Source organism: Salvia hispanica, chromosome 3 (assembly GCF_023119035.1).
Source record: "Salvia hispanica cultivar TCC Black 2014 chromosome 3, UniMelb_Shisp_WGS_1.0, whole genome shotgun sequence".
Taxonomy (NCBI): domain Eukaryota; kingdom Viridiplantae; phylum Streptophyta; class Magnoliopsida; order Lamiales; family Lamiaceae; genus Salvia; species Salvia hispanica.
The window spans coordinates 42,526,448-42,551,160 of NC_062967.1; the positions used below are offsets into that span (position 1 = coordinate 42,526,448).

The 24,713-nt window shown below is 37.0% G+C and overlaps 5 protein-coding genes across 7 annotated transcripts; 2 read left to right on the plus strand and 3 right to left on the minus strand.

Moving 5' to 3' along the window:
* Window positions 1–1,187: 1,187 nt before the first annotated feature.
* LOC125210756 (probable phospholipid hydroperoxide glutathione peroxidase) lies at window positions 1,188–2,737 on the plus strand (the record flags this gene model as incomplete). Its single annotated transcript, XM_048110339.1, has 5 exons — window positions 1,188–1,282; window positions 1,640–1,701; window positions 1,863–1,981; window positions 2,262–2,429; window positions 2,536–2,737. Coding segments are annotated over 5 exons (477 nt in total), but the record flags the coding sequence as incomplete, so codon positions are not given.
* Window positions 2,738–3,240: 503 nt separating this feature from the next.
* Window positions 3,241–7,620, minus strand: LOC125210755 (AT-hook motif nuclear-localized protein 9-like). 3 transcript variants are annotated; one of them, XM_048110337.1, is made up of 6 exons: window positions 7,413–7,620; window positions 6,516–7,055; window positions 5,836–5,903; window positions 5,427–5,558; window positions 3,856–4,017; window positions 3,241–3,779 (listed from the first exon to the last, which is right to left on the minus strand). In XM_048110337.1, exons 2-6 carry the CDS (start codon window positions 7,030–7,032, stop codon window positions 3,549–3,551), a joined length of 1,110 nt encoding a protein of 369 aa, XP_047966294.1. In that variant the 5' UTR covers window positions 7,033–7,055; window positions 7,413–7,620; the 3' UTR covers window positions 3,241–3,548. The 3 variants fall into 3 exon arrangements, with proteins under 3 accessions (XP_047966294.1, XP_047966293.1, XP_047966295.1); XM_048110336.1 differs by having other exon boundaries at window positions 7,211–7,620; XM_048110338.1 differs by having other exon boundaries at window positions 3,241–3,433; window positions 3,528–3,779; window positions 6,516–7,620.
* A 5,462-nt stretch (window positions 7,621–13,082) lies between these two features.
* LOC125210227 (serine/threonine-protein kinase BSK7-like) lies at window positions 13,083–16,881 on the plus strand. Its single transcript, XM_048109796.1, has 6 exons — window positions 13,083–13,262; window positions 14,046–14,295; window positions 14,375–14,595; window positions 14,938–15,204; window positions 15,898–16,029; window positions 16,184–16,881. Exons 2-6 carry the CDS (start codon window positions 14,214–14,216, stop codon window positions 16,427–16,429), a joined length of 948 nt encoding a protein of 315 aa, XP_047965753.1. The 5' UTR covers window positions 13,083–13,262; window positions 14,046–14,213; the 3' UTR covers window positions 16,430–16,881.
* Window positions 16,882–18,011: 1,130 nt separating this feature from the next.
* Window positions 18,012–20,034, minus strand: LOC125214316 (tubulin beta chain-like). The gene is made up of 3 exons (XM_048115283.1): window positions 19,599–20,034; window positions 19,014–19,283; window positions 18,012–18,886 (listed from the first exon to the last, which is right to left on the minus strand). The coding sequence occupies exons 1-3, from the start codon at window positions 19,990–19,992 to the stop codon at window positions 18,195–18,197; spliced, it is 1,356 nt and encodes a 451-aa protein (XP_047971240.1). The 5' UTR covers window positions 19,993–20,034; the 3' UTR covers window positions 18,012–18,194.
* A 2,122-nt stretch (window positions 20,035–22,156) lies between these two features.
* On the minus strand, window positions 22,157–24,015 carry LOC125215385 (5-amino-6-(5-phospho-D-ribitylamino)uracil phosphatase, chloroplastic-like). The gene has a single exon (XM_048116789.1). It carries the CDS (start codon window positions 23,481–23,483, stop codon window positions 22,356–22,358), a length of 1,128 nt encoding a protein of 375 aa, XP_047972746.1. The 5' UTR covers window positions 23,484–24,015; the 3' UTR covers window positions 22,157–22,355.
* Between the last annotated feature and the right edge of the window lie 698 nt (window positions 24,016–24,713).

Consider the following 24,713-nt stretch of genomic DNA (forward strand, 5'->3'; position numbering starts at 1 on the left):
TGGTGCCAAAGAATTTCTAAATATTGAAAGCACACGCCCACATGTTAAATGTCGTCCCCAAACAATGTGGATATATGAATAGCAAGGATATCTCTAGCAATATCTGATAGAATAGGAAAGGGGGCATTGTATTTCTTCCATCACATAAGAATGTCAAATTGCTCAAGTTCAATGGGATTCATCATGTATTGCTTCTTCGTATACTATATAGGAGTAGTTAACTCGAGTTATTATCTCACCATCTTCATCTTCATTAACAACGTTCACGCCAGTGTCTGATCTGCCATTGGAGTCATTTCTTTGTACAACTTCAAAAAAAAATAAAAAATATTTTTTTAGCTCCGTGCATTACCATACACTATTTTCAAACAATGTTGCACATGCTTCATCTTTTACCTGGGATCCAACAATGTTGCACATGCTTCATATTTGGATTTAGCTTATCTTAAGTTAATTATGTGTACAACACACCACTTATGAAAGTATTTTCCATTGACAACAAACATGTTTCTCGATTGAAGGTGGACTTCATGTGTCTGATTGCTACAAATTCGATCTAATATTGTCCATGGTGCAACAAAAAAGCCTTTACATGCCCCAATACGTAAGAACCTATACCAATACCATACAAGATTATGCCCATGCAATGTGCTATAACACTGAGTGAAGTTTGTGTTATTGATTCCAATTCAACACTCATGATAATCGATACAATTCCCATACTTTTGTTTTTTTTTAGAAAAACACTTTCAATTATTCCCTCTTATCCAGAAACAACTTCACGCGATAGTACTCAAAAGAAATACTCCGACCTGCTATGATTTTACTATCCTTAATTTACTATTTATTCTCAACCAAAAAATTAAACACACCCTAATTGAGTAGATCATTATTTTAATAATCCATCCCAATTTCAATTTTCCATTCTTTCAAAATGTCTAATCAACTAATATATTAAAATATATGATGAAATCATAGGAGATATATAGAAAGACATACAGTTATGGGCATCGTGAAAATTGAGTGAAGAGACAACGAAGGAGAAAGCTCAAATTTATTTGAGAAGAAGAAATCGGAGGTAATGTTTATACTGTTGTGGATTGGTTTGGGAAATGGGTGGAGATTGTCATGTTTGGGTTTTATTCTCAAAGCCCTCTCTTAATTTCTTATTCTAAACAATCTTCATAAAAAATTGCTGGTTTCAGGATGCTAAGGGTGATGATATCAATCTGAGTGCATACAAGGGCAAAGTGCTGCTGATTGTCAATGTTGCATCACAATGGTATATACTATCTGTTTACTGTTTAGTATTGATGAAGTGTGATTTGCTTTTGTTGATTTGAGGTTATAAAGCACACCAATTTGACACTGAATAGCTCCAGTTTGAAAATTGTATGTTGTCTGTATTTTTAAAAACTCATTTCGGGATAAGGGGAAGAGCTCATAAGATTGGACTTCTTGTCGCGTCCGGGGCTGTGCATGTAGTAAGTCTTTTGGATGTGTAAAAGTATAACTCCAAATATACAAAGTTTTAGTGTATGTCAAAAGTCTTTGGAGGAAACTTTGTTTTGTATACCTTTGTTCTGTATCCTTCTTTTGAAGGAAAATGTGGCTAATTTTATTTTCTTGCCTGCTGCAGTGGTCTTACCAATTCCAATTACACTGAGCTGACACAGTTGTATCAGAAATACAAGGATCAAGGTGTGATTCGGTTACATATTTCTGTCCTGTTTAGTGCACTTGTTTTTTGTTTTAATGAGGCATATCATTATAAGGTAACTGTAGAAGTGTTTATGATTCCTCTTTTTGAAGCCAGAAAGTTTATAGTTATGAGCTAAAAAATTGAGTCATTTCTTGCTCAGGATTGGAGATACTAGCATTTCCATGCAACCAGTTTGGTTCACAAGAGCCTGGTACTAATGAAGAAATTCAGGAATTCGTCTGCACTCGTTTCAAGGCCGAGTATCCTGTATTTGACAAGGTAAAATTTAACAACAAACTCAAGTGAACCATTTGCTCAGACTAGCCTGCAACATGAATATTGGTTGTGGTACTTGCTTTTTTCTCCTATAGAAAATGCTAATGACTATCGATTTTGTATCAGCATCAATTAATGATTTTATACTATCTGTATTTCTGCAAAAGCATACAAATTATGTGCCTCTTTGCTGGTGATTATTGATAATACTCCGTATTTGTTTTTGTCGACACAACTAGTTCTTTCATTGGAACAAAATCATTCTTTTTTTTTATTGATGAAGGTTGACGTGAACGGTTCCAATGCTGCCCCGATATACAAGTTCTTGAAGTCAGCCAAAGGCAGCATGTTTGGGGACGGTATCAAGTGGAATTTCGCCAAGTTCCTTGTTGACAAAGATGGTCAGGTTGTTGATCGCTATGCTCCCACCACAAGTCCTCTAAGCATAGAGGTAAACATAGTAACGCCTCGATTAAAAGAGAAATTGTTCGTGAGTTGAACCTATTCTGCTATGATGATAGATAGCTAAGAGTCACTTGTTCTTGTTCTTCTTGCAGAAGGATATCAAGAAGCTCCTGGAGAAAGCATAGTGTTGCAGCGCATGTGTTTTTCGACGAGCTAGTAATAAATGATGTGACTGACTAAGAATACCTCTACCCTTTGAATTTTCGTCTGTGATGTTCTGTCTGTAAGCTTTCCAAATTTTATGTATGTATCTCGTTCTATATGAATAAGCTCAAGGTACTTTGACTTGCTCTACTTCTTTTTATTATAGGATGATTTTCTGAATGTGAGGATGATCTTATGAAAATTGTGCATATGGGCATTCTAGAAAAACATTTAGGATATACTTTTTGTCAAATTATAAAAAATCATGTTTTATTAAAATTCAATTTCTTTTTGAATAGTTACATCTACAGAAACAATGTCCTCCATATGGTATGTTTTTTCAATTCATAACTTCATAACAAAATACTCTCTCCGATGTCCAATAGATGTCTCATATTTAACTGATATGAGTATTAAGAAATTGTCTAATTTTTTGAAAGAAAATGGATTGAAAAAGTTAATAGAATGATGTAGTATTACTTTTATATAAATTTTAGTATAATAATTGTGAGTAGATGAGTTGGGGAATGTAAGATTAGTAAAAATGAAAAGGGACATTTATTGGAACCTGTCCAATTAAGTAAAAGTATGATACAATTAATAGGAACTTAAGGGAATATAATTTAAACAAGAAGTGGTAAAGTGTTGGGATATGCAATGAACTCCTAGGTTGAACAAATCAAGTTAAATCACTGTCTACAATTAGGTTTATAGCTACAACAATGGCCACAACAAGAAACAAATCCCACCAATTTTACTAGATAAAACAACACAACCTATAAAGATGTCAATCCATCCTTCTTCTTTTTTTACTTCCAATTTCTCCATCCATATTCCTACTAAACCCTAAAGATAAACACTAGTTAGCACGAAACTAGCTGGCTGGCCCGTCCCTCGCGCACTTCATTTACAACAACACATATATACAGAAAAAACTTACATGTGCTTATTGTTATCCCTCTCATCCGCGCATCAGGTCAATATCCATCTGGGAATTTTTTACTTCTGACCGAGCAACTGGCGGCCAAGCACTTGCTCCGGTGTTAGGTGTATAGCTTTGACTAGAAGCAGCAGTTATTGGGGTCAAGGACTTCTCTGCAGATTTCTCTACCAGATGTTTGTCATCTTCAGCAGCCGACTCGACCTTGCCTTTTGGCTTAGTTCCACCATAAACGAAACTGCATGCGACTACCTGCGTGTGATAAGTTTAAGTTAGGGGTTATTACAGAAAAGAGTTAGGAATTTGCCGGTGGAAGTATGGACTATACCTGTACTGGGTTTGCTGCTACGAGTCTACCACCTATCGCACCCCCAATGATATGTCCGTCGGGACTGCAAACTGAAATGCTTATTCCACCAGTACGATTGCGAGGGCCACCGCTTTCAGCAACCAAGTAAGACCCTGATAAGCAAAGTATCTCGAAACGGCCCTGAAATAAATGACAAGCTAAATTAGCTCCTTCTAGACATAAAGCAAAGATATCGTATGAGCTGGAATAACAGTGATTTCGAGAAAAGCTCATGAAGATGATTGGGGGAAAGACAAGCACAGATATTTCGGAAAGTGCTCAGGTACATATCTATCAGGCCAGACAGTGAGTTGATTGTCAGAATAGCTTAGATTATCACAATTTTTTGCAGGATGTATGGAGTTCAACGCCTAACTTGTTTAAGTGCAAGATCCATGGAACACGTTTATTGATCCATTGCTCATACAAAACCAGCTTTTATGAATCATATACAAGATTTGACAAAATAAACAACGAGAACTTGGACTACCACATACACTAGCAGAATGGGTCTACTTACAAAATCCAAATTCACAGGCAGAGCGGAAGGAAAAATTCTCAGCTACCATTGGACTCAATTTGGTCAAATGACATTCAGAATAAGGTTAGCTCTTAAAGAAATATCAATGCTGTAAATTTTTAACTATTACTATCAAATATGATACTTTAAGAGCATTAGTAGGAAAAAGAATTTAGTATAATATCTGTAATTCATCATCAACAGCAATAACTAGGGATGTCAATATAGCCCGCAACCCATGGGCCGGCCCGAATAGCCCGCCAAATTTATAGGGTTAGGGCTGAAAATTTCTAGCCCGATAAAATTACAGCCCGACTAGCCCGCACCCGATTAGCCCGCAACCCGTTAGGGCCAGACCCGAAAATCCGATGGGCTGGCCCGAAAACCCGATAAAATTTCTATCGTTCTATTTGTTTGACTCTAATTCGACACTTCATTAGTTATTTTATGATATAGACAACTAAAAAATTAACTTTCAATTTTATATATTAAATATATAAATTATATATTAAATTTTTATTAACATAATAATAGATATATAAATTAGAAACTTCAAATTCACTAAAAAATATATTTAAATTTCTAAAAGATGCTTTAAAATTTCTTGATGTTTATGTTTTATTTTGCATAAATCTCAAATATTAGTATATGATGGTGTTTATATTTGAGTTTAAGCATATATCTCAAATATATCATAATTAAATATTTTACATTTTATAAATATAATTAATTTTCACCATTATTTATTGGATTGATCGCATGTTAATTTTATCGATAGCAACCCGATTAGCCCGCTGGGCTAGCCCGAAAACCGAGCTTATAGGGTTAGGGTTGAACTTTGATAACCCGAAGAAAATCACAACCCGATTAGCCCGCACCCGATTGACCCGCAACCCGAATAGGGTTGGCCCGAAACCCGGTGGGCTGGCCCGATTGACATCCCTAGCAATAACACTACAAGTCAAGCAATTAAGATGCAGAGCCAGGATTACTGAATGTAACTAATGAACTGATCACAGGTGCTTCAAACCTCATAGGTAACGGTGCTATTAGAAGCTGTAGGTTGGCGCAGTGTAACTGCAGAAACTGATCCGTTAGCAGACATAATGCATAGAGCTCTTGGCCTCTGTTGAGCAAATGCCAGAATTTTTTCTGCAACATCCTGTTAGGAAGAGCAACCAATACTTATCATGGCATGTAATATGGTAAACATAAAATGTACTTTTGTACGAGTACGACCAGGGTGCAGAAACAAAACACCCCACATTTTTAAATAAGGAAGGGTACAGCTCCAAGGTGGAAAGTATATCAAAGAGATTTCACAGTCAAGGTGAACAGTGGATCACTATGTATCGAACCAAACTATTTAATCAGAGTCCAAAGCGTATTTTGCAATGGCCAGACAGAAAATACAAGACAAACTCGAGATAAAAACATACCTCACCAACACCAACATGCAACACATGAGGTGTAAAGGCTAATCCAGCTGAGCTGTTCATCCATTCGCCTAATCAAGGAAGAAACCTTAAGCTCAGCAAGATACCATACAAGATAAAACATAAGTAAAATTCTGGATATAATACTATTGAGTACAAGTGTACAGCCAAGAATTCATATTGATATCCAGGTAACACATGGAACAGCGCTATTTTAGGGTCAGGGTCGAAATGAAGGGGGTAATAAATGCATCATCAATAATATATAGCATTTCTGGAAATGCAAAAATAGTGAAAATGAGGCACCATAATCATGTGATTGGTACATCTATTAAGGCAACTTTCTATAAATCACAGAAAATAATCTATATTGGGTAGTGAAAGTAACATCAAAACACAAATCATGGAATACAACCTTTGGATATTTACATTTGAAGCAGACCGAACATCTACATTAAATTGAATTTAACAGACATACAATACAATATTGTGGAATGCAAAAAACAAAAACATAAGAGTTGGAGAACAAACAAACTTGAATCCACAATATCTTCTTCTATTTACTCTTTTAATTATATCACAACATTAATATCTGTACAGGTTGCAATCAAAAAAAGGTAATGAAAAAGAACTACATTCCATAGAATAAAATAATAAAGTAATCAACATGAACAAAACATTACCAAGGGGAGCAAGCTTCTGCTTCCATCCAGTCCCGGGAGGTCGGCCTCGTCTCGCCTTTTCCCCAGAGCTGACCACCAAAGCGGAAGAAGGCTTAGGTGCAGACATGGGGGATAATCCTAAGCCCATGTTAGCTCCATCGGGGGCATACTTCCTCGGCCTACCCCTCTTCTTCTTCTGCACCAGCTCGCCACCCGGTAATGCAACCGTCATGCCTCTGCCGGGAGAAAAATGCTGCGATGGGTTCTCAACATGGAATGATGAACCACTCACAGCAACAGCAGGACCACCACCACCACCCCCTGCATTAGGCTGCACCTGAATGCCAGAGTTTGCAAGATTCTTGAAAGCAGGGGAAGAATGCATTAAGCTGGGCTGAGCAGAAGCAGAGCCACCACCGCCACCTCCACCACCATGAACAGTATGGCCAGGCCCTGAACCACCAGATCCACCAATTCCCCCTCTATGGAGGTAGTATGATGCTGACCCTTGTAATGCCATCCCATCTCTCCCATCCATTAATTTAATAGGCCAAATTCAAACTAAAATGATCCAAAATATCAAGAACTCCGCAGTGAAGACACTACTTCTAATACACTAACTCAACAAATCTGAAACTAACGCAGCCAGAGAGATCACACAAAATCCTAACAGAAAATGAAGAACATACAGTAGAGCTCATAATTGTAACACAAACCTAAAAAAGGCCGAGCCTTTAACATGGGTTTTCCATGAATCACGGAAGCTAAGCAACCAAACCAACAGAAATTACACTACTTTACAGTCCCAAGCTGCAAAATTGCTTCAATACAAAGAAAAGGGAACTCAAAAGACTGAATTTTTACACAAATGAACACACGCCGAAGCTCATTGTGAAAAATGTAGAGGAGATTCCATACCCACCAGCTCCTCAAACACTCAGCTCAGAATTCCCCACTGCACTCACCAACATAAATGAAGAGGAGACAATAAATGAAACCCTAGATTTAGAATGCCCAAGAGAGAGAGAGAGAGAAAGGAGAGAGGGGCAAAGAAGTTTTGAGAAAGAGGAGGGAGGGTAAAGACAAAAGTGATCATGAATAGAAAAATTAGAGCTTTTGAATTAAAGGTACTATGACTCCTTGACTACAATTCAAGAAAAGATTTTTCAAAAAAAAAAAAAAAATCAATGGGGCTGGTGTAAGTTTTCAGACTCAGAAACCCAATGGAGTACAGTTGGGTGCACCTAAGTACCAAGATGTCATTATCGAAGAAGCACAAGTTGCAACTGTACTACTCAATTACTACTACTACCATCTTCTTCTTCTCAGAAAGTATATTCAATTATTTCTTTTTTCTAATTCATCAGTCTTTGACCAGATTCCTTGCATCAATGCTTTTCCTGCTATGAAATCAGGCCATGGACCATAGTTCAGGCCCTTTTTGTAGGTGGATTTGGGAGGAAAAATATTTAATTCCATCAACAATTTTAATTTTGTTCTCATGTGACTGTCTGCGTACGACATCATATGGTTGTGCTAAATAAATTCTTAAACTATATTCTACTGCTCCTTCTGAAGAAAAGAAAATTGAAATAATTCTGATTTTATTGGACAAATTATGATTATAAAAAAAAGATTATTTTTCATAGACTGTAGACTAATATTATTTAGTTTTAATAGAAAATCCTTAAATTATTTACCAAAAATGTTACATTCCAGAAACATAATGAAATTTCCTTAATTAAAGTAAAAGAACTACTATATCCTCATATAATGCTAGGTTGCATTAAGGTCTTGCATATTTTGTGCAATTGTACTTATCTAAGAAATATGTAAGACGCACCGAAAATAGTACCGATGAGTAGGGATAGGCAAATAATCGAATATCTAATGACTAATCTAAACTAAATTAAAATTTAAAATTTTATTATACTCTCTGATTTGGATTCAATTCAATTTGATTCAAACTTGGTGAAATTTAATTTTTTAATTCGAACAAGCAACTGGATTTTTTTTTATATAATGTTATAAGTATATAATTAGGTTGAGAAATTAAAAAAAAAATTATAAGTGGAGAAATGATTATTTTAATAATTATCATGAGTTTCATGTCACGTGACTCTCTCGTCATAGTGCCTTCTCTATGTCGACGATTTTGAGTTTATATAATACTACGAAAATAAGGATGAGTATATGTGTTTCTAAAATAAGGATGTTATGGCTTATATATTTAATGGATATTTAATTATTTAAATAAGTTGGTTGATCCGATATGTATTTTTATGTAAGTTCTAGAAAAATATATTTTTTCTTTTTTTACATTTTCTGATTTACGGTGTCTTTTAGTTTTTAAGTTCTTTTGCAATTTTAGTTTTTTTCAGTTCACAATTCACATCGATTTTCATGATTCAGATTGTGGTTTTTTAAAGTTTGGTGTTTTGGGTGATTTGTTTGGGCCCAGGAGTATATATTTGAACCATATATGCGTCTCAATTGTGGGCCTCAAGGTCTGTGCTAGAGTCTTGATATTTTATGGGCTTTGTTATTCGTTGAGGGTTCACAATGGTGGCCCTCTTGGGCATGCCCAAGCCACCATTTCTTGAGCATGCCCAACAAACTTGGCCCTTGCCCTCAAAACTTGGCCACCACAATGGTGGCCCTCCGGGCCACCAATCAAAATTATTTTCTTAAGTTTTTTGATATATTTTAATTTAGTTAGAATAAAAATTATTTGCATATAATTATTAAAATACATAGAAATAATTAAAATAAACAAAATTATAACAAAATTTTCGCTGTATTATTATAAAAGGGAAAAGTATACAACGAAAATTTTCGATACATGTTTTGAATCTAAAATTGAAATCAATTGGAAAGAGTAGAGTTTGGTTTGGGGTAAAAAAATTGGAGGAGAATGGATGAATATATCAAAAATTTTGAATTTTTTTTTTTTTTTAAATCGGTGGGCAGGGCCGCGGCTCTCGGCCCTTGCAGTGGCGGGCCGGGCCGCGTGCCCAAGAGCCTCGGCCTGGCCGAGCGCTCGGCTCTCCCTCGTCCACCCCCCCGAGCCGCGTCCACCTCTTGCCTCAATAGTGGGGGGCCGCGGCCCTCCCACTGTGGACGCTCTTAGGAATTTGGGCCCAACTACTTATAAGATATGCATCTACATTGTATTAATTCGAACTTGTATTAATTGCTGTAGATATGCAGTTGCCATTAATTAGAGTTAGCTATTAAAATTTCAACCAATTAAGGTTGTAAATGTAAATGGCTAATATTGTAACCATTTTGTCCCTTAATTCACAGAACTCCATATGAATTGATTACCGACCGATAGTCTATTTAACAAATACTAAAAACAAAAAAAATAAAATATGCCGTTGTTTTTTCTTTGTTCAAAGTTGCTAATCATAACAATGCATTTAACTAGTGCACATAAACTAATATTGTGTAGATTACATCAATTTTATCCATAGCAATATACCTACTGTTGCAATAACTATAATTTACAACTACTGGGGTTAATTTTCTAAATTAACACTACAAATTACATCGCAAACAAACTCATAACAATAGAAGAATAGAGTAAGAAAATACTTAGTAAACGAATAAAGTTTAACATTAGACATCTATCTTAGAAAAGAAATGTGTACTTCTACTATTCCAAGTTGTTTATCATAATTCTATACTTCAATGATACATAAATTAATAATGCAAATTACTCCATCAATTGTATTAAAAGCAACATCAGACTATCAAAGCATACGGAATAGGATTACAGAATAATCAGAGCATCTCCATCCGTGCGAGCACGGAGTTGGGTTCGGATCCACTTTTACTCCATGTTCTTAGGCAAGAGCACAACACTCATATACATGCTCTTCCACAAGGACAAGCTCAAGGGTCCCACTATTCTATTATTCAATTTAAATACTTCAATTACTAAAAACATTTCTACAATATAAAAATACATCAAAATATAAAAAGTACATAATTAAATCCTAGAAAATAAAAAATACATAATTAAAATCCTAGAAATTAAAAATTACATAATTTAAGACTAAAAAATACCCCCGTGGAAGACTAGTCCTGTATCCCCAATGTTCTTCGGAGACCCCAATTTATTGGGAAGTGGGAAAATATTTTTTTTTAATTTGAAAACAACTTTTTTAATTAATTTTGAAATTAAAAAAAAAAATTGCCAACGGCTATGTCGTTGGCTAATCGCAGCCTACCACGTAAGCCTGTTCAGCGCCATGGACGTGTTCTTATTTAAGAGCACCGCCCTGCTGCTGCCACGGACGGACAACGTGCAGCGGTGAGCAGCGGTCGCCTTGCCAGCTGTACGAACGGCGTCCATCGGCAAGAACGACCGCTGCAAATGCTCTCAGGATAGACTTTGTCCCATAGGGACGAAACGTCCATAGAACCCATTATAAAATTGGCGGGACGTGTGTCATTGTATCAAGCAAAAGTGAGTTGGACACAGGCCACATGTCCTACCTTTTGTGACCAATGACAAGCGAGCGTGATCCCACTCGTGGGGAGCGCAAGGGTTGAGGGGACATCATTTTATTTGATTTTAAGTACTCCTACATTTAACTTGAGCATATCATTTTATCCGATTATAAAATTTCTGTGCAATTAACTAATTAGTCTTATCTAAATTTGTACTAAATGTACTTATTCGATTTGGCTGATGCTTAAAGTTTATTGCACAATTTTGGAAACAAAATAAAAATTACTCCTACTATGTATATACATACACTAGGTACATAAAATCATTCCTTGTGATTTATAAGATGTAATGTAATGCTTAAAATGTTATTTATTCCAACTGGACTACCAAAAATCATTAGAATTTTAAAAATCTTATTTATAAGGTTCATGCTTAAAATCATTCCTTGTGAGAATATATCAATTCCACTATTACTGTGGTTGCATTTAATTGATATAAATTTTTTGTTTTCTATATTGAGTGATGCTAGATGAATGGAGCAAATTTAGATGTATTACTTGTCGAAGGTTGACATTGGATTGCCTTCAATTCCACTAAAGGAGGTAGAAAGGTTTTTAATCTCAAGTGGGCTTCCTAGCTCAAACACCCTTCTTTATAATATTTTTTATCCATATTTTTTGTTTAATTTCTTATATTCTTTTTGATTGAGCTTGGAACTACAAGGCATGTATTGGGAAGTTAAGTCCGCGGATCTAAAGTTCACATCATTTGGTATACAAAGCCATAGGTTATGGCCTTGTAAGTGTGTGATTAAATTCTTCTTTGCTATATTTTTGTCTTTCCTTGAATTAGCATAATGGTTAGAAACTTAGAGATATGAGTTGGATCTGAATTTTAACCAAATATGAATTGGTATATATGTAAGATCTGTGCAAAATATAAGCTCAAATTGCCTTGAGTTGTTTGGACAATTGATTGACTGAATAGCCCCTTAAATTAAAGGTCCACTTCATAAGCTAAATTGTTGGGATAATTTGCGCTTGTTGTAGACCCAATATTTGAGCTATTTGCCAAAATTCATCCATGCTCAAGTTGAGAAACTACTTTTAAAAAAATTAAAAATTTGTTTTAAATTCCTGAAACTATTCTAACCTTTGATTTTTGTTTACTTATATGCTTCCTTTGCCCTAGTACCCACTTTCATATTAGTTGATTGGTTGTTTAGCTAGTAGCTTAATAGTACTATGTTATGTTTTATTTGATTGGTTGGAATTGCATAGAGTGTGAATAACTGTAGCCCACTATATTTTAAACTTTAGAAACTCCCCTTCTAGAGTGTGTGCCTTGTGATTTGCTTTGTTTGTTACGTGTATAAAAATATTGATATGAAATTTCATTTTGAGGCTATGTTGGAGGAGATGTAATCATGGCTTCATGGATGGTATGGATGATATCCATAGGGGCGCAACCTCATAAAGCGGTACCATGCATAGAAATATATCCTCTTCGGAGAAGCAAGGTCAATCGAGGCGCAATGCATAGGACAGTAATGGTGAACTAATGTACTATGATGATGGATTGATGGGTTTGGTAGAAGGCATAGAGAGGAATAAGATCTAAGACTCGAGACAGGCTCCAAGTTGTGATATTAACGTCTACTCCCTCCGTCCGTAAAGAGTGTGCACTATTTCCTTTTTTGTCCGTCTCCAAAGAGTATGAACTTTCAATTGTGGAAACTCTTTTATCTTTAATGAAGTGTGACTCATTCTCCACTAACAATACTTAAAAAACTTTGTCTATCTATCTCTCTTACTTTATCAATAATGCATTAAAATGTGTACTGAACTCAAAGTTCATACTCTTTAGGGACGGAGGGAGGAGGATTATATAAAAAACTTGATATATATTTTTTATATTTATAAGATGTGTGGTTCGCAGGAGAATCATAAATACCATTACAAGAGAAATGGAAAACAGAAAGGCAATAATGAATATTATTATGTCGGTGGAAATTAGAAAAATAAAAGTTAAAACCAATAAGAGTTAATTCAACTTACATTTACCTTGGATTGGACCTAAATAGATCTACACACACGCACACATCTTAGAGCATCTGTATCTATTTTATATCTAATCATTTATGCTCACTAATCACCTGTCTTTACATCTGCCCCAAATCATTTTCTCTCTCCGATCTCCCTTTTTCAGCCTCAACTACACATGCATATAAACAAAACAAATACATACACAAATTTAGCATCAACTACTTTCACTTCGCTGCTTTGACCAAATCAAGAATCCTCTTTCAGGTTCTTCTTTCTTGCTGCTTCATATATGGGGCTTTATTCAGATTTTTGTGGATGAAATGGGTTTCTCTTTATCTTTTATATCCTGATAATGGGTCTCCCTTGATTTTGTCTTGGGGATAAGGAAGGGTTTTTTTTTGTTTTCTGGTTTGTGACATTGACTTTGATGACTTAGTATACATGCTAATCTTAGGTGAATTGCTGAGTTGAAACATCAAAAAGAGGGACTTTTTTGGGTTGTGTTGCGGTAAAGTAGGGATTTTTTCGATTCTGAAAATGTTGATTTTGGTGACTCGGAGTTGACCAAGATTTGGATTTTTGGTGAAAGTAACTTTCTCGAGATTCATCTTGTTGTCAATTCGCTTACAATTTCACTTGTGGATAGTGATTTGTGTCAAAGCAAATGGAAATGCAGTTTCCCCATTTCTGTTAACTGTGTTTTTGTCTGTGTGATACTATTACTTCCTTGCTTTCATTAAATAGCTGAACGACTTGGAATATGATTGCTGAGCTTTTTTTTATTGAGAAACAGGATTTCTTAGCTTTGCCTTGCGGAATGTCTGTTCTTTTACCTGCAATACTTTGATTTGACTCATTTTTACTTTCTAAATATTTGACGTTTGAATGAGTTCATGGCAGCTGTTCGTGCTCAAACAAATCCTTGAAATTGTTAGCATTGTATTATGCTGCATCTGTTCAAATGCATGTTATGCTATTGATTTCTGAGAATTTAGTCTTGTAACCATGAATTTCTGATTCAAGGTAGAGACCTTTCTATGTTTGCAGATTGTAATTTGAAGACACTCAAATTTGACACTTGTACGAAGCATTACGTAAATGCATAGTGGATGTCTGGTGTCCTAGCTTTTGAGGAACGGAGTAGTAGTTTTTGCTAGTGGAAGATTGAAATTTCGTTTTTGTCTGTATTTAATAAATTAAAACTGCTGTATTGGAATGGGATCCAGCTGTTCAAAGGTGACCTTGTGTTGTTTTAGTTCAGAGCATAACGGACCTGTTCATGAAGCCAATAATACTGGTTTGTCCAAATAACTCTTTTTTATTGTACTTTAATTTCATGACCAAACACCAACTTAATTTTTATGACTATGATGCAGAAAACGAGGAGAAAAGTGAAATTGGCGATTTACCTACATTTCGTGAATTTTCTGTCGAGCAACTTAGGACGGCTACATCTGGGTTTGCAGTAGAGAACATAGTTTCTGAACATGGGGAGAAAGCTCCAAATGTGGTTTATAAGGGGAAGTTGGATAATCAGAGGCGGATAGCTGTCAAACGTTTTAATAGGTCTGCTTGGCCAGATGCACGTCAGTTCATGGTGAGGATGGACTTCATCTTAATGGAGTTCTCTATTTATGCTGCTCATTTTAGCTGATCGGCGAATCTATACCCTTTTGTGTGCTTAACTTGTCTCAGTGTTATGTTATACTTTGCCTAAATTTTGTGAGGAACTATCCTTTGATTTCCTAGAGTTTCATAGGATTAGATGTGGATTGTAACAGTTTCTTTAAACTGTAGTATAATATTTTGATTGGTTGGAACTAATTCTGACTAAGGCATGAAGGTTCTTTTTATAACTTCAGGAGATATTTAAACCTTTAATAGCAAAAAGTTTCGTTTGGTTGATCACTTCGAATGAACATTACTTTATAAACTTCAGGAAGAAGCAAAAGCTGTTGGCCAGCTTAGGAACCACAGATTGGCCAATTTGCTTGGCTGCTGCTGTGAAGGGGATGAGAGGTTACTGGTTGCTGAATTTATGCCCAATGAAACTCTTGCGAAACATCTATTTCACTGTGAGTCCATTTTGATTGATGTTAAAATGCTTCTGCAATTGTTAGGAAGAGTTACCCCAGAAAGTGTGATTTACAGCTTTGGAACGCTTTTGCTTGACCTTCTAAGTGGAAAACACATCCCACCAAGTCATGTAAGTATTTTGACTTTTAAATATCAATTCCTTAAATCATGTGCCCAAAAGAGTGAGTCAAACTTCGGACGGAGGGAGTACTATTTTTTGAAATCACTTTATGAGACATTTTCTAGTAATCTAGTTTATGGAAAAGAAAAGTTCTGTTGTCACATTTGAGCCCAAGAGCCAGGACCATGTCATCTTGTATTTGCAGTATAGTCCTAAATTGCAACAATCACCTGCTGAATGGTTAGAGTTAAAAACTTAAAATTATCCTATCAGGGTTTGTGAAATTTATACTTTTAGGAACCACATATGTACTAGTACATTAAAGTCCCAGAAAGGTTATTCCAGAATCCAGAATTGGATTTGGATTGAGGGAAACATTGCCAGTTGAAACATAAACATTCACAATGTGGAACTGTGAAAGGGTTTCTTGTAATTTATGAAATGTGCACTTGTGGTCCCTTGAACAAAAAATGTAACCATAAAATATACTGTAGATTGCAAAAATAACCCATCAGAATTATCACAAAGGAATGGGGAAGATTACCATCATTGCCACTCCCTTCTTTTTATGTAAATCAACAAGTCTGGAAGGTTGTTTTTTGCTATCTATCTGTACATTTTATGTTACATATTTTGCATAGAAGAGCATGAAAATCAAAAGTTTTCCTGCTTAGCTGCATTTTTTGACTGCTAAAGTAATTAATTGTTTTCCACGTGCAGCTTTCATTCCAGATGTGGACAAATCAAATGCAGGATACATTGAACTCAAAGAAAAAGGGCGATGTGGCTTTCCGACATAAAGATTTTAGGGTTTCCATTGAATGTTTTACACAGGTTAGAACTTGCATTTCCTTTCATCAACTGTCATTTGCTTATCTCTCAATTTGGGAAAAACTCATTCAGAAAACTTTTATATCTATGGCATTTTAGCATTGCCCAACTGTTTTATGACGAGTCATATCTCCTATTCCTGGTGTCATTTGTGCAGTTTATTGAGGTTGGAACAATGGTCTCCCCAACTGTTTATGCTCGCCGAAGTTTGTCATATCTCATGAGTGATGTGCCCGAGGAGGCCCTCAATGATGCTGTGCAAGCACAAGTTATATCTCCTGTTTGGCATATAGCTTCGTATTTGCAGGCTGCTGCTCTTTTTGCTTTAGGAAGGGAGAACGAGGCCCAAATTGCACTCAGAGAAGGTTCCATACTCGAAGAGAAGAGAAACGTAACATCCTGAGTGACAGGATACAGCGTGCAGGGATTTTCTGGCGCTGAGAGATGTGTATAAATGACGAGGAGGATCATGGTTCAGGGACAGACAGCATCATCAAAGTCAGAGCAACTCATAAGAACGTAATGTTATCGTTGTTGGAAGTATCTTTCTCTTCATGATGGATGGGCTGTTTCCTTGGGATTGATGCATCAAATGCTTTCGCTTTGTGCAGTGAGTTTGGCTTTGCAGAATCAAGGAAAATATGAGTTGGGGCAGTGAAAAGGGATGAATGGATCACTATGTTGATAAAGAGACCTGTTTTTCTTATTTGTATTTTGTCACTCATTTCTTGTTTGTTGGTTTTTAGATAATTTTATTTGCTTCATTCAGTATATTGTTTGTATTTGGCATTGTTTCAAATGAATGCTTGAATTGGGTTGAAAATAAGTTGAGCCCCTGATCTGTTTATACTCTTATTCTAAACAACAATTTTCTTTAAATTAATATATTCTGATGTCTATTGTGCTTTAAGCCATCTGACAACCTCGTGTTTTTTGTCACACTAATTGGAAGTTCATCATTCTTTATAAGTCTCTGTATGGAAGTTCATCATCCTAACTGTCATTAATTCTGCTAAACTATTGTTCAAAGTGTGTGGTGAAAGATAATTGAATGAGTTACAAACATTGTTTACCAAATTATCCACATTTACTGGTATATTATCATCCTGCAGTGATTGAATTGCCTAGAAAATCCTAAATTCAACACATTTGTGCTTCATTATGAATCCATTTGATGAGGCAGCTTCTAGCTTCTATGAATCCATTAGTTGTTCTCCAATGCGATGCACGTTTGGCAGTATGAAAGCATGCGTGGATTTAGGGGTGACAAATCTTTTGGGTTGGGTCGTTATCGCGTGAACCTGATAACGACCAAACCCAATAAGGTTTAAACCCGAAGTCAATCCCAACACGAACTCGACCTGCTATTTTCATACCCGAACAAGACCCGCACCCAACACGATCTCGTTAACGATACGATATAATATTGGTTACACGACAAGACAACGTCCTGGACTTGATATTATACGATTACGCCTAATGATTTAAATCCGAATTTTGAGAAAATAAAGAATTGAAGTAAAGCATAATTTATTTTTAAAACAATAAAAATTGTACTGTAATCATATTATTTCTTAACTATTTATCTATATCCAACTTAACTCCATCCGAAATAATCGGCTCAGGTCAATCCGATGAGTATACGACGCAATAAGGTTTGGTCTAAATCCATTAATTTCGTGCGAATTCATATTAGGTAATTGTGTCGTGTAAAAAGTTGTCAGTTCTACGTAGAAAATTGGAGAGAATTTGCAGAGAATTCTTCAATCTCTCAACATCTTCACTTCCAAAAATTTTTGTGGGACGCAGGTTCTACCTTTATTTATTGATTTTATAATAAGAAGTGATTGAAATAAGTCGGTGGAACGAGAGGTTTGTATATTAAAAGTAGTTAATGTGAAATAAGCCATTGATTTGAGGGGAAAAAATAGGTAGTCCTACTTTGTAAATCTGTGGTAAAAAGAAATCTATTATGACTCTGGGAGTACACAAAATAAGCAGTAATGAATAAATTAGGAAGATATAATCACAAAAAACATAAATCACCACCATTATTCGTGGATTCAAGCATATACACGCACACGAAAATGAAAACCAGAATCAAATTAAGCAGCAATATTGAAGCAAAGAAACGAAAGCAAAGGGTGTGAATGTGAATGATGAATCAATCAATTTCCAATAGCATCCTCTTCCTGTTCCACATCATCATCCTCATAGTCCTGCTGCTCATTATCAGCATTCGCATCCTGATACTGCTGATACTCCGACACCAGATCATTCATGTTGCTCTCCGCCTCCGTGAACTCCATCTCGTCCATCCCCTCCCCCGTGTACCAATGCAGGAACGCCTTCCTCCTGAACATCACCGTGAACTGCTCCGACACGCGCCGGAACATCTCCTGTATCGACGTCGAGTTCCCCACGAACGTCGACGACATCGCCAGCCCCGTCGGAGGCACGTCGCACACGCTCGACTTCACGTTGTTCGGGATCCACTCCACGAAGTAGGACGAGTTCTTGTTCTGCACGTTTATCATCTGCTCGTCCACCTCCTTCGTGCTCATCTTCCCCCGGAACATGGCCGACGCCGTTAGGTAGCGCCCGTGCCGCGGGTCCGCCGCGCACATCATGTTCTTCGCGTCCCACATCTGCTGCGTCAGCTCCGGGATCGTCAGCGCCCGGTACTGCTGGGACCCGCGCGACGTCAGTGGCGCGAATCCCACCATGAAGAAGTGGAGCCGCGGGAACGGGATCAGGTTCACCGCTAGCTTCCGGAGGTCGGAGTTCAGCTGCCCCGGGAACCGGAGGCAGCATGTCACCCCGCTCATCGTTGTCGAGATCAGGTGGTTCAGATCGCCAACTGTGTAGTGAAATGTGTGTAATGATTTAGTAGAGTGTGAGGTCCAGTTATTTAAAATAAAATAAAAAGGTAAATGAAACTTTAAAAAACAGACACTTTGACTTGGTCTTAGGGAATGGAGACTTACAGCTTGGGTTTGTGAGTTTGAGGGTGCGGAAGCAGATGTCGTAGAGGGCCTCGTTGTCGAGGACCATGCACTCGTCGGCGTTCTCGACTAGCTGGTGGACGGAGAGGGTGGCGTTGTAGGGCTCCACCACTGTGTCGGAGACCTTGGGCGAGGGGAACACGGAGAATGTCAGCATCATGCGGTCCGGGTACTCTTCTCGGATCTTTGAGATGAGGAGAGTCCCCATCCCGGACCCTGTGCCGCCTCCCAACGAGTGGCATATCTGAAATCCTGCAATCGTTTAACAAGTTTCAATAATACTACCTTTGTCACTCATTAGTTGAGGCATTTGTTTTCGGCACGAGACTTAAGAAAGTGAGACAGTTAAATAGAGAGAGAGATTTTTACCAAAAAAGAAAATTGAGTTACTTATAAGGAAGGTTAAAAAAAAAAAAATTGGTTAACAAGTAGTAACAAAGGAAATACTAGTAAAATACCCGATGTAACACAATTTGTAAATTCTTTGGTGATAGAATATGAAAATGTAAACAATTGGCAAATTGTGAACATGCTTTGAGTAATAGTGAAATACAAAATGTAACATACCTTGCAAGCAGTCGCAGTTCTCAGCTTCTTTACGGACAACATCGAGAACGGAGTCGATGAGCTCGGCTCCCTCGGTGTAGTGGCCCTTGGCCCAATTATTACCGGCCCCATTCTGGCCGAAGACGAAGTTATCGGGACGGAAAATCTTGCCGTAAGGACCGGTCCTGAGGCTGTCCATGGTGCCAGGTTCGAGGTCCATCAACACCGCCCGAGGCACGTACCTCCCTCCGCTAGCCTCATTGTAGTAAACATTGACCCTCTCGAGCTCATTTTTCGACGTCCCCACGTAGTTTCCGAGCTCGTTGATGCCGTGCTCTGCGCACACCACTTCCCAAAACTTGCCACCAATTTGGTTGCCACATTGGCCTGCTTGAATGTGAAGAATTTCTCTCATTTTTCTCTCTTTGTGTAAATGCAATGTTTGTGTGTCTTTGGTGGATGGAAACCAAATTAATTAATAGGGTGTGGAGATGATTATAGTATGCATGATTGAGACATTGATATTTATTTTTCATATATGAATATGAGATAAGGTTAGAAGCAATAATTTCATGTGGGCTTGTTTTTCAGCCACCATCAAAGATTCTGAGCTGGAAGGGAAGGAGACAAGGCAACTAACTGCATCATCATATCTCATGTGGGCTGCATAAAATTCCAAGATCATCCCAACTATCTCTTTCTTCCTATAGTCCCATTAAAGACCTTGTCTAAATATATACATTCAATCAACCATTTATGGCACCCACCATTTTCACGATATTTGTATGGTGAAATTTGATTTTTGTTCGATATCCAATGTTTTTTTTTCAGGCAAATAGGTTGTGTCACAGTGAAATTGAACCCAAGATCTTAAGCCTCGAACTTTACCACTCTCCCTTAGACCAATTCACACAGCTTTCTATGACATCGTTACATATGTTATGCACTAATCAAGCGAAATAGGGAATCTCCCATAAAATTATTTGCTATTTTTAGATTACTACTACCCTCCGTTTTATAGTAGTGAAGTCATTTTCTCATTTTTGTATGGTCTATAATAGTGGAATCATTTTCTTTTAAGTAATAAGTCAACACATTTCTTCTCACTTAACTCTCTTTTACTTTATTCTCCCTTCTTCTTTCTACCTTTTTTCATTTTTTACTTTATTTTTGTTTTACTTAACCCACTTAACACAATTTTTTCTTAAATCACGTGTCAAAAAGAAGCTCTTCCACTATTATAGAATGACTTATTCATAATATAAATATAGTCTGTACTTATGATCTACTTTTGTTCATTTAATGGTCCAAGTCATAATTTTCAGCCAACTAATTAATAATTTTTTTTGTTGATTTTTGTCATTCAAAAAAGCATTTTATGTTGTTTTTAGGCATATTGAATTTCATAGTACTTGTTTCTTGAAGTTTAGGTTGGTTGGAAATTTTAACTAGTAAATAATATAGATAATTGCTTATCATATTTTACTCCTAATATTTTTAATATCGAGCTTAAAAATCAGTATGAGGTCAAGTGTATGGAGATGGTATGAGATTTAGAAATCATATTTTGGAGGGTGGGATGTGATGTAATTGTTAATCAATCACTAATCTTAGGTGAAAATTAGTGTTCCTTAATGATAAAGAATGAGTTTAGACATAGTAATCGTCGGTTGCCAACTTGTGGCATCTTAATTAATTGAGAAAGAAGAAGGTACAGGAATTCAATTATTGATGCAAATCAATCAGTGTTGATTCATATCTCTATTTTTATTGCAAACTTCTCTCTCATCTCCAGCTTGTTAAAATATGATTATAGGAAAGCCATAATTCATTTTTAGGCAAATTTAAGTAGCACTAGTATTTTTTAATCACGTGTTTCTCTGTTACATTGCATTTGTAGTTGATTTAATTCTACAGTTAGTGCAGGGCCTTTAATTAGCAGTTGTTAAATAGCCTAATTAACTGTTCCTTGATTTAACAGACACAGAATGATATGGAAAATTTGAAGGTGTGGAGTACTATGATTCGCTGTTCCTTGTTAATTACTACTAGTATTGAGAGTAAATGTATAACCAGATTGTCAGTGAATAGCCAGAGAGGCAGATATGGCATTTGCTATTTTCATTGTTGTTTTATTAAGCATGCCAGATATTTGGTTCCACAACTTGATGCCACAAATCACAATCAACAGTTTTTGTAAAATATTCAGTAGTACATTATTCATGAAAACATTCCCATGAATTTTATTTTAAAAAAATTAATTTAATTACTATCGCAGTCCCATTTGGTGAAGTAGTTCAGCCAACCAGTCTTGCAGACTGTCGGTAGCAACAACAATCAACACTGACTACATATATTATTGGGGTAATTACACCATTCATATTAATTATCTCATCATACATTCATATTGATACAGACAGTTTTAAGCTTGCAAAATTAATTTAAAAAGTTTGAACATTGTTTGTTGTTCAAGCCTATGATTCTAGTTTCTTAAGAGCTTCATCCAGTATCTATTTTATCCTATACAATGACCTACTACTATAGGGGAAAAGGAAATACGGATATATTTGAAACAAATATAGTGTAAAAGCATATACATATTATTAATTATAAACATTCTACATACATGATAGTGCACATGGTAACCCAATGTAGACTACCTTCTGCATTTCTACACACTTTTTTCTCCTTTGCAAATTTGTATTTTGGTCTACAACACATGATAAAGTAGGTGTACATGCCCAAGAACTAGAACATCCTGTACATTTGGGTAGAGTATCACCAGAAATCATCATATACACCTACTGATGTCGAAGGAGGTCGGTCGTCTTCAGCCTCTACCTCCATCTCCAACTCCGGCTCCAGCTCCATTGCCTCGATGTCAGCAAGGTTCTTCAAGTCAACCACCGAGAGCTCATCAAGGTGCCGGACCACAAGGTCAGCCGCCCCAAGCTCGTACACGGGGTGCTTGCTGGCAACAGCAACACATTTCATCCGTGCATCGTGTGCGGCCTCAACTGTAAGATTCGAGTTCCCAAACACTATACACCGTTCGGGTATGAACTGCAGGAGCTGCGCTGCGTACATGAACATCTCCGGATCAGGCTTCCCTCTGTAGACATCCTCGGCAGTGACAATGACACTGAAGACTCCTTCAATGCCGATCACTGCAATGGCCCTTTCAAGAGACTTTCTAGGCCGGGTGGAGACCAACGCCACAGGCACCTTGTGATGCACCAGAACGTTCAAGAACGTCTCGGAGCCAGACCGGAATCTGTACATACTGCCCTGCAGAGCTTGGTGAATCTCCTCCTTCCTAGACCCCATCCTTTTCAACACCCCCGGGTCCCTAGACCAGCAGAGAACCTCTGCTATAGCCTGCTCGTTCTTCATCCCTTCTATTCGCCTAAGCATAAAGGCCGGTGGTGGCGACTTCCCTTCTTCCTGCGCAAGAGTCAACCAAGCTTGCTTCTCAAGATCCGGATTGTCCTCAACCAACACCCCTTCCCACTCAAATATAGCACCTAGCCAACCACAACCCATCCTCTCATGTCGAAGCAACGGATTCTTAAGGCCAGGGTTGTCAGCCTTGTTTTCCGGTGGCCACAGCCCCGGCCGACTATCCACACCAGAGTCAATCCCCGGCCTAAACCCTCTAGGTATTCGGTCTTCCTCGCGATAGGAGTGTGTCTCCCTAGTCAATTCAGCAGCCTGAGCCTTTATCACAGACCTAATCGGGTGTTTGACATGCCATCTTCGCACCGGAGATGAGAAACCATCTTTCCTATCCACTAACTTGGTAAAAGACAGGCGGCAGTTATGCTTGTTGGCAGCATATTTCCAATTATAGCTACTAAAAATCGGCCGGTGCCCTAAGAGAGACGTTGCAGCTATTGAATCCACCATCCTCTTGTGGTAATCAACAAGAGCCTAATTCTATATTTGTTTCGCAAATCAATTAGGTTCCCGTACCAACTATTTAAGCTAATTCTTCAAAACTAATCAATCCAAAGGTAATGATAAATCGCACGCAATAACAATACAATTCAAACCTGTAAAGATTCCAGCTTCACTAATACTCCATCAAATTGAATACCCTAATTGATGAATTAAGCTACGCCCCACCCAGCAAAGACAATAAATTACAACAATAGAAACGCCCCTAGATTCCTACAGCTCGAACAGAATACTTAAAAAGGGGGAATATCTTATATGCACAGAAAAACTGAATGATTCTAGCTAATTGAACTCCGATCAGGCAAAGGAAACAATCGCCTATGCTTTGGAATTAAAAGGAGAGAAGCCTCAAACCTGGGTGGGTGGATAGTTTTGATGAGGGGAAGCCAATAAATTACAGAGAAAAGAGAATGAAAGAGGAGATTTTTATTTTGTGTTGAATGTTAACACGCATGTCTTTCCTGATTTGTGTGGTTTACAAGATGTGGAAGAAATAGCCAAAAAAACGACATTTATTGTTCCAATTGGTATCGTGTAGAAATTAGAATCCCCTTTTGGTAAGACAATGACTTCGAATTTAAGTATTGTCTCTCTAATCTCAATACTCCCCTCCATTCTCTATTTTAAAGTTCAGATTTAACTTGGCATGCAATGTTATTGGCAACTTTTGAAATTTATATTTTGCCCATTAGCTTCAAATTTGATAAATAATATCATGAACTTTAATCGAGATGTCGATTTTCCACCGATTATAGGTTCAGTTTATTAAAACTGACATGGAAAATGAGTTGATTGATTTGAATATTCCATGACCGTTGAATTTATATGGTATGATCAATGGTTATAGGGGTGACTGATTTAGTTAATATTGTGTGTAGCTTAATTAAAAAAACGTTCAACACATACACTAAACAAGGTTTTCATCAATTATCAACAATTTTTAACATAAGTTGTGAAAGTGAAGAGTGACAATAACTCTACAAAATTTCTCTTATCTGAACAAGAAGAGGTTTTTCTTATTTCATTAGAGGTAGTCAGGTAGATGCATAACTTAAGATTAGAAGATAAGCAAGATATCTTAGTTCGAGTTTTCAAAATGAAAGCATTGAATCATGACAAACATATGACTTATCTAAAGCACAAGAAAGTGTTTGATGAACACATGCACGCAAGTTTTTT

Bases quoted from the DNA above. Each gene is read 5' to 3' on its own strand.
- LOC125210755 (XM_048110337.1), bottom strand. From the start codon at position 7,032: ATGGATGGGAGAGATGGGATGGCATTACAAGGGTCAGCATCATACTAC. The intron at 5,904-6,515 runs GTAATGTTTTGT...TTCCTTGATTAG, and splicing joins GCAGAAGCTTGCTCCCCTTG to GCGAATGGATGAACAGCTCA. The intron at 3,780-3,855 runs GTATAGTCCATA...TATCACACGCAG, and splicing joins TAGCAGCAAACCCAGTACAG to GTAGTCGCATGCAGTTTCGT.
- LOC125210227 (XM_048109796.1), top strand. From the start codon at position 14,214: ATGGGATCCAGCTGTTCAAAGGTGACCTTGTGTTGTTTTAGTTCAGAG. The intron at 14,296-14,374 runs GTTTGTCCAAAT...ACTATGATGCAG, and splicing joins TCATGAAGCCAATAATACTG to AAAACGAGGAGAAAAGTGAA. The intron at 14,596-14,937 runs GTGAGGATGGAC...TATAAACTTCAG, and splicing joins CAGATGCACGTCAGTTCATG to GAAGAAGCAAAAGCTGTTGG.
- LOC125214316 (XM_048115283.1), bottom strand. From the start codon at position 19,992: ATGAGAGAAATTCTTCACATTCAAGCAGGCCAATGTGGCAACCAAATT. The intron at 19,284-19,598 runs GTATGTTACATT...AAACGATTGCAG, and splicing joins GAACTGCGACTGCTTGCAAG to GATTTCAGATATGCCACTCG. The intron at 18,887-19,013 runs GTAAGTCTCCAT...TTCACTACACAG, and splicing joins CAAACTCACAAACCCAAGCT to TTGGCGATCTGAACCACCTG.
- LOC125215385 (XM_048116789.1), bottom strand. From the start codon at position 23,483: ATGGTGGATTCAATAGCTGCAACGTCTCTCTTAGGGCACCGGCCGATT.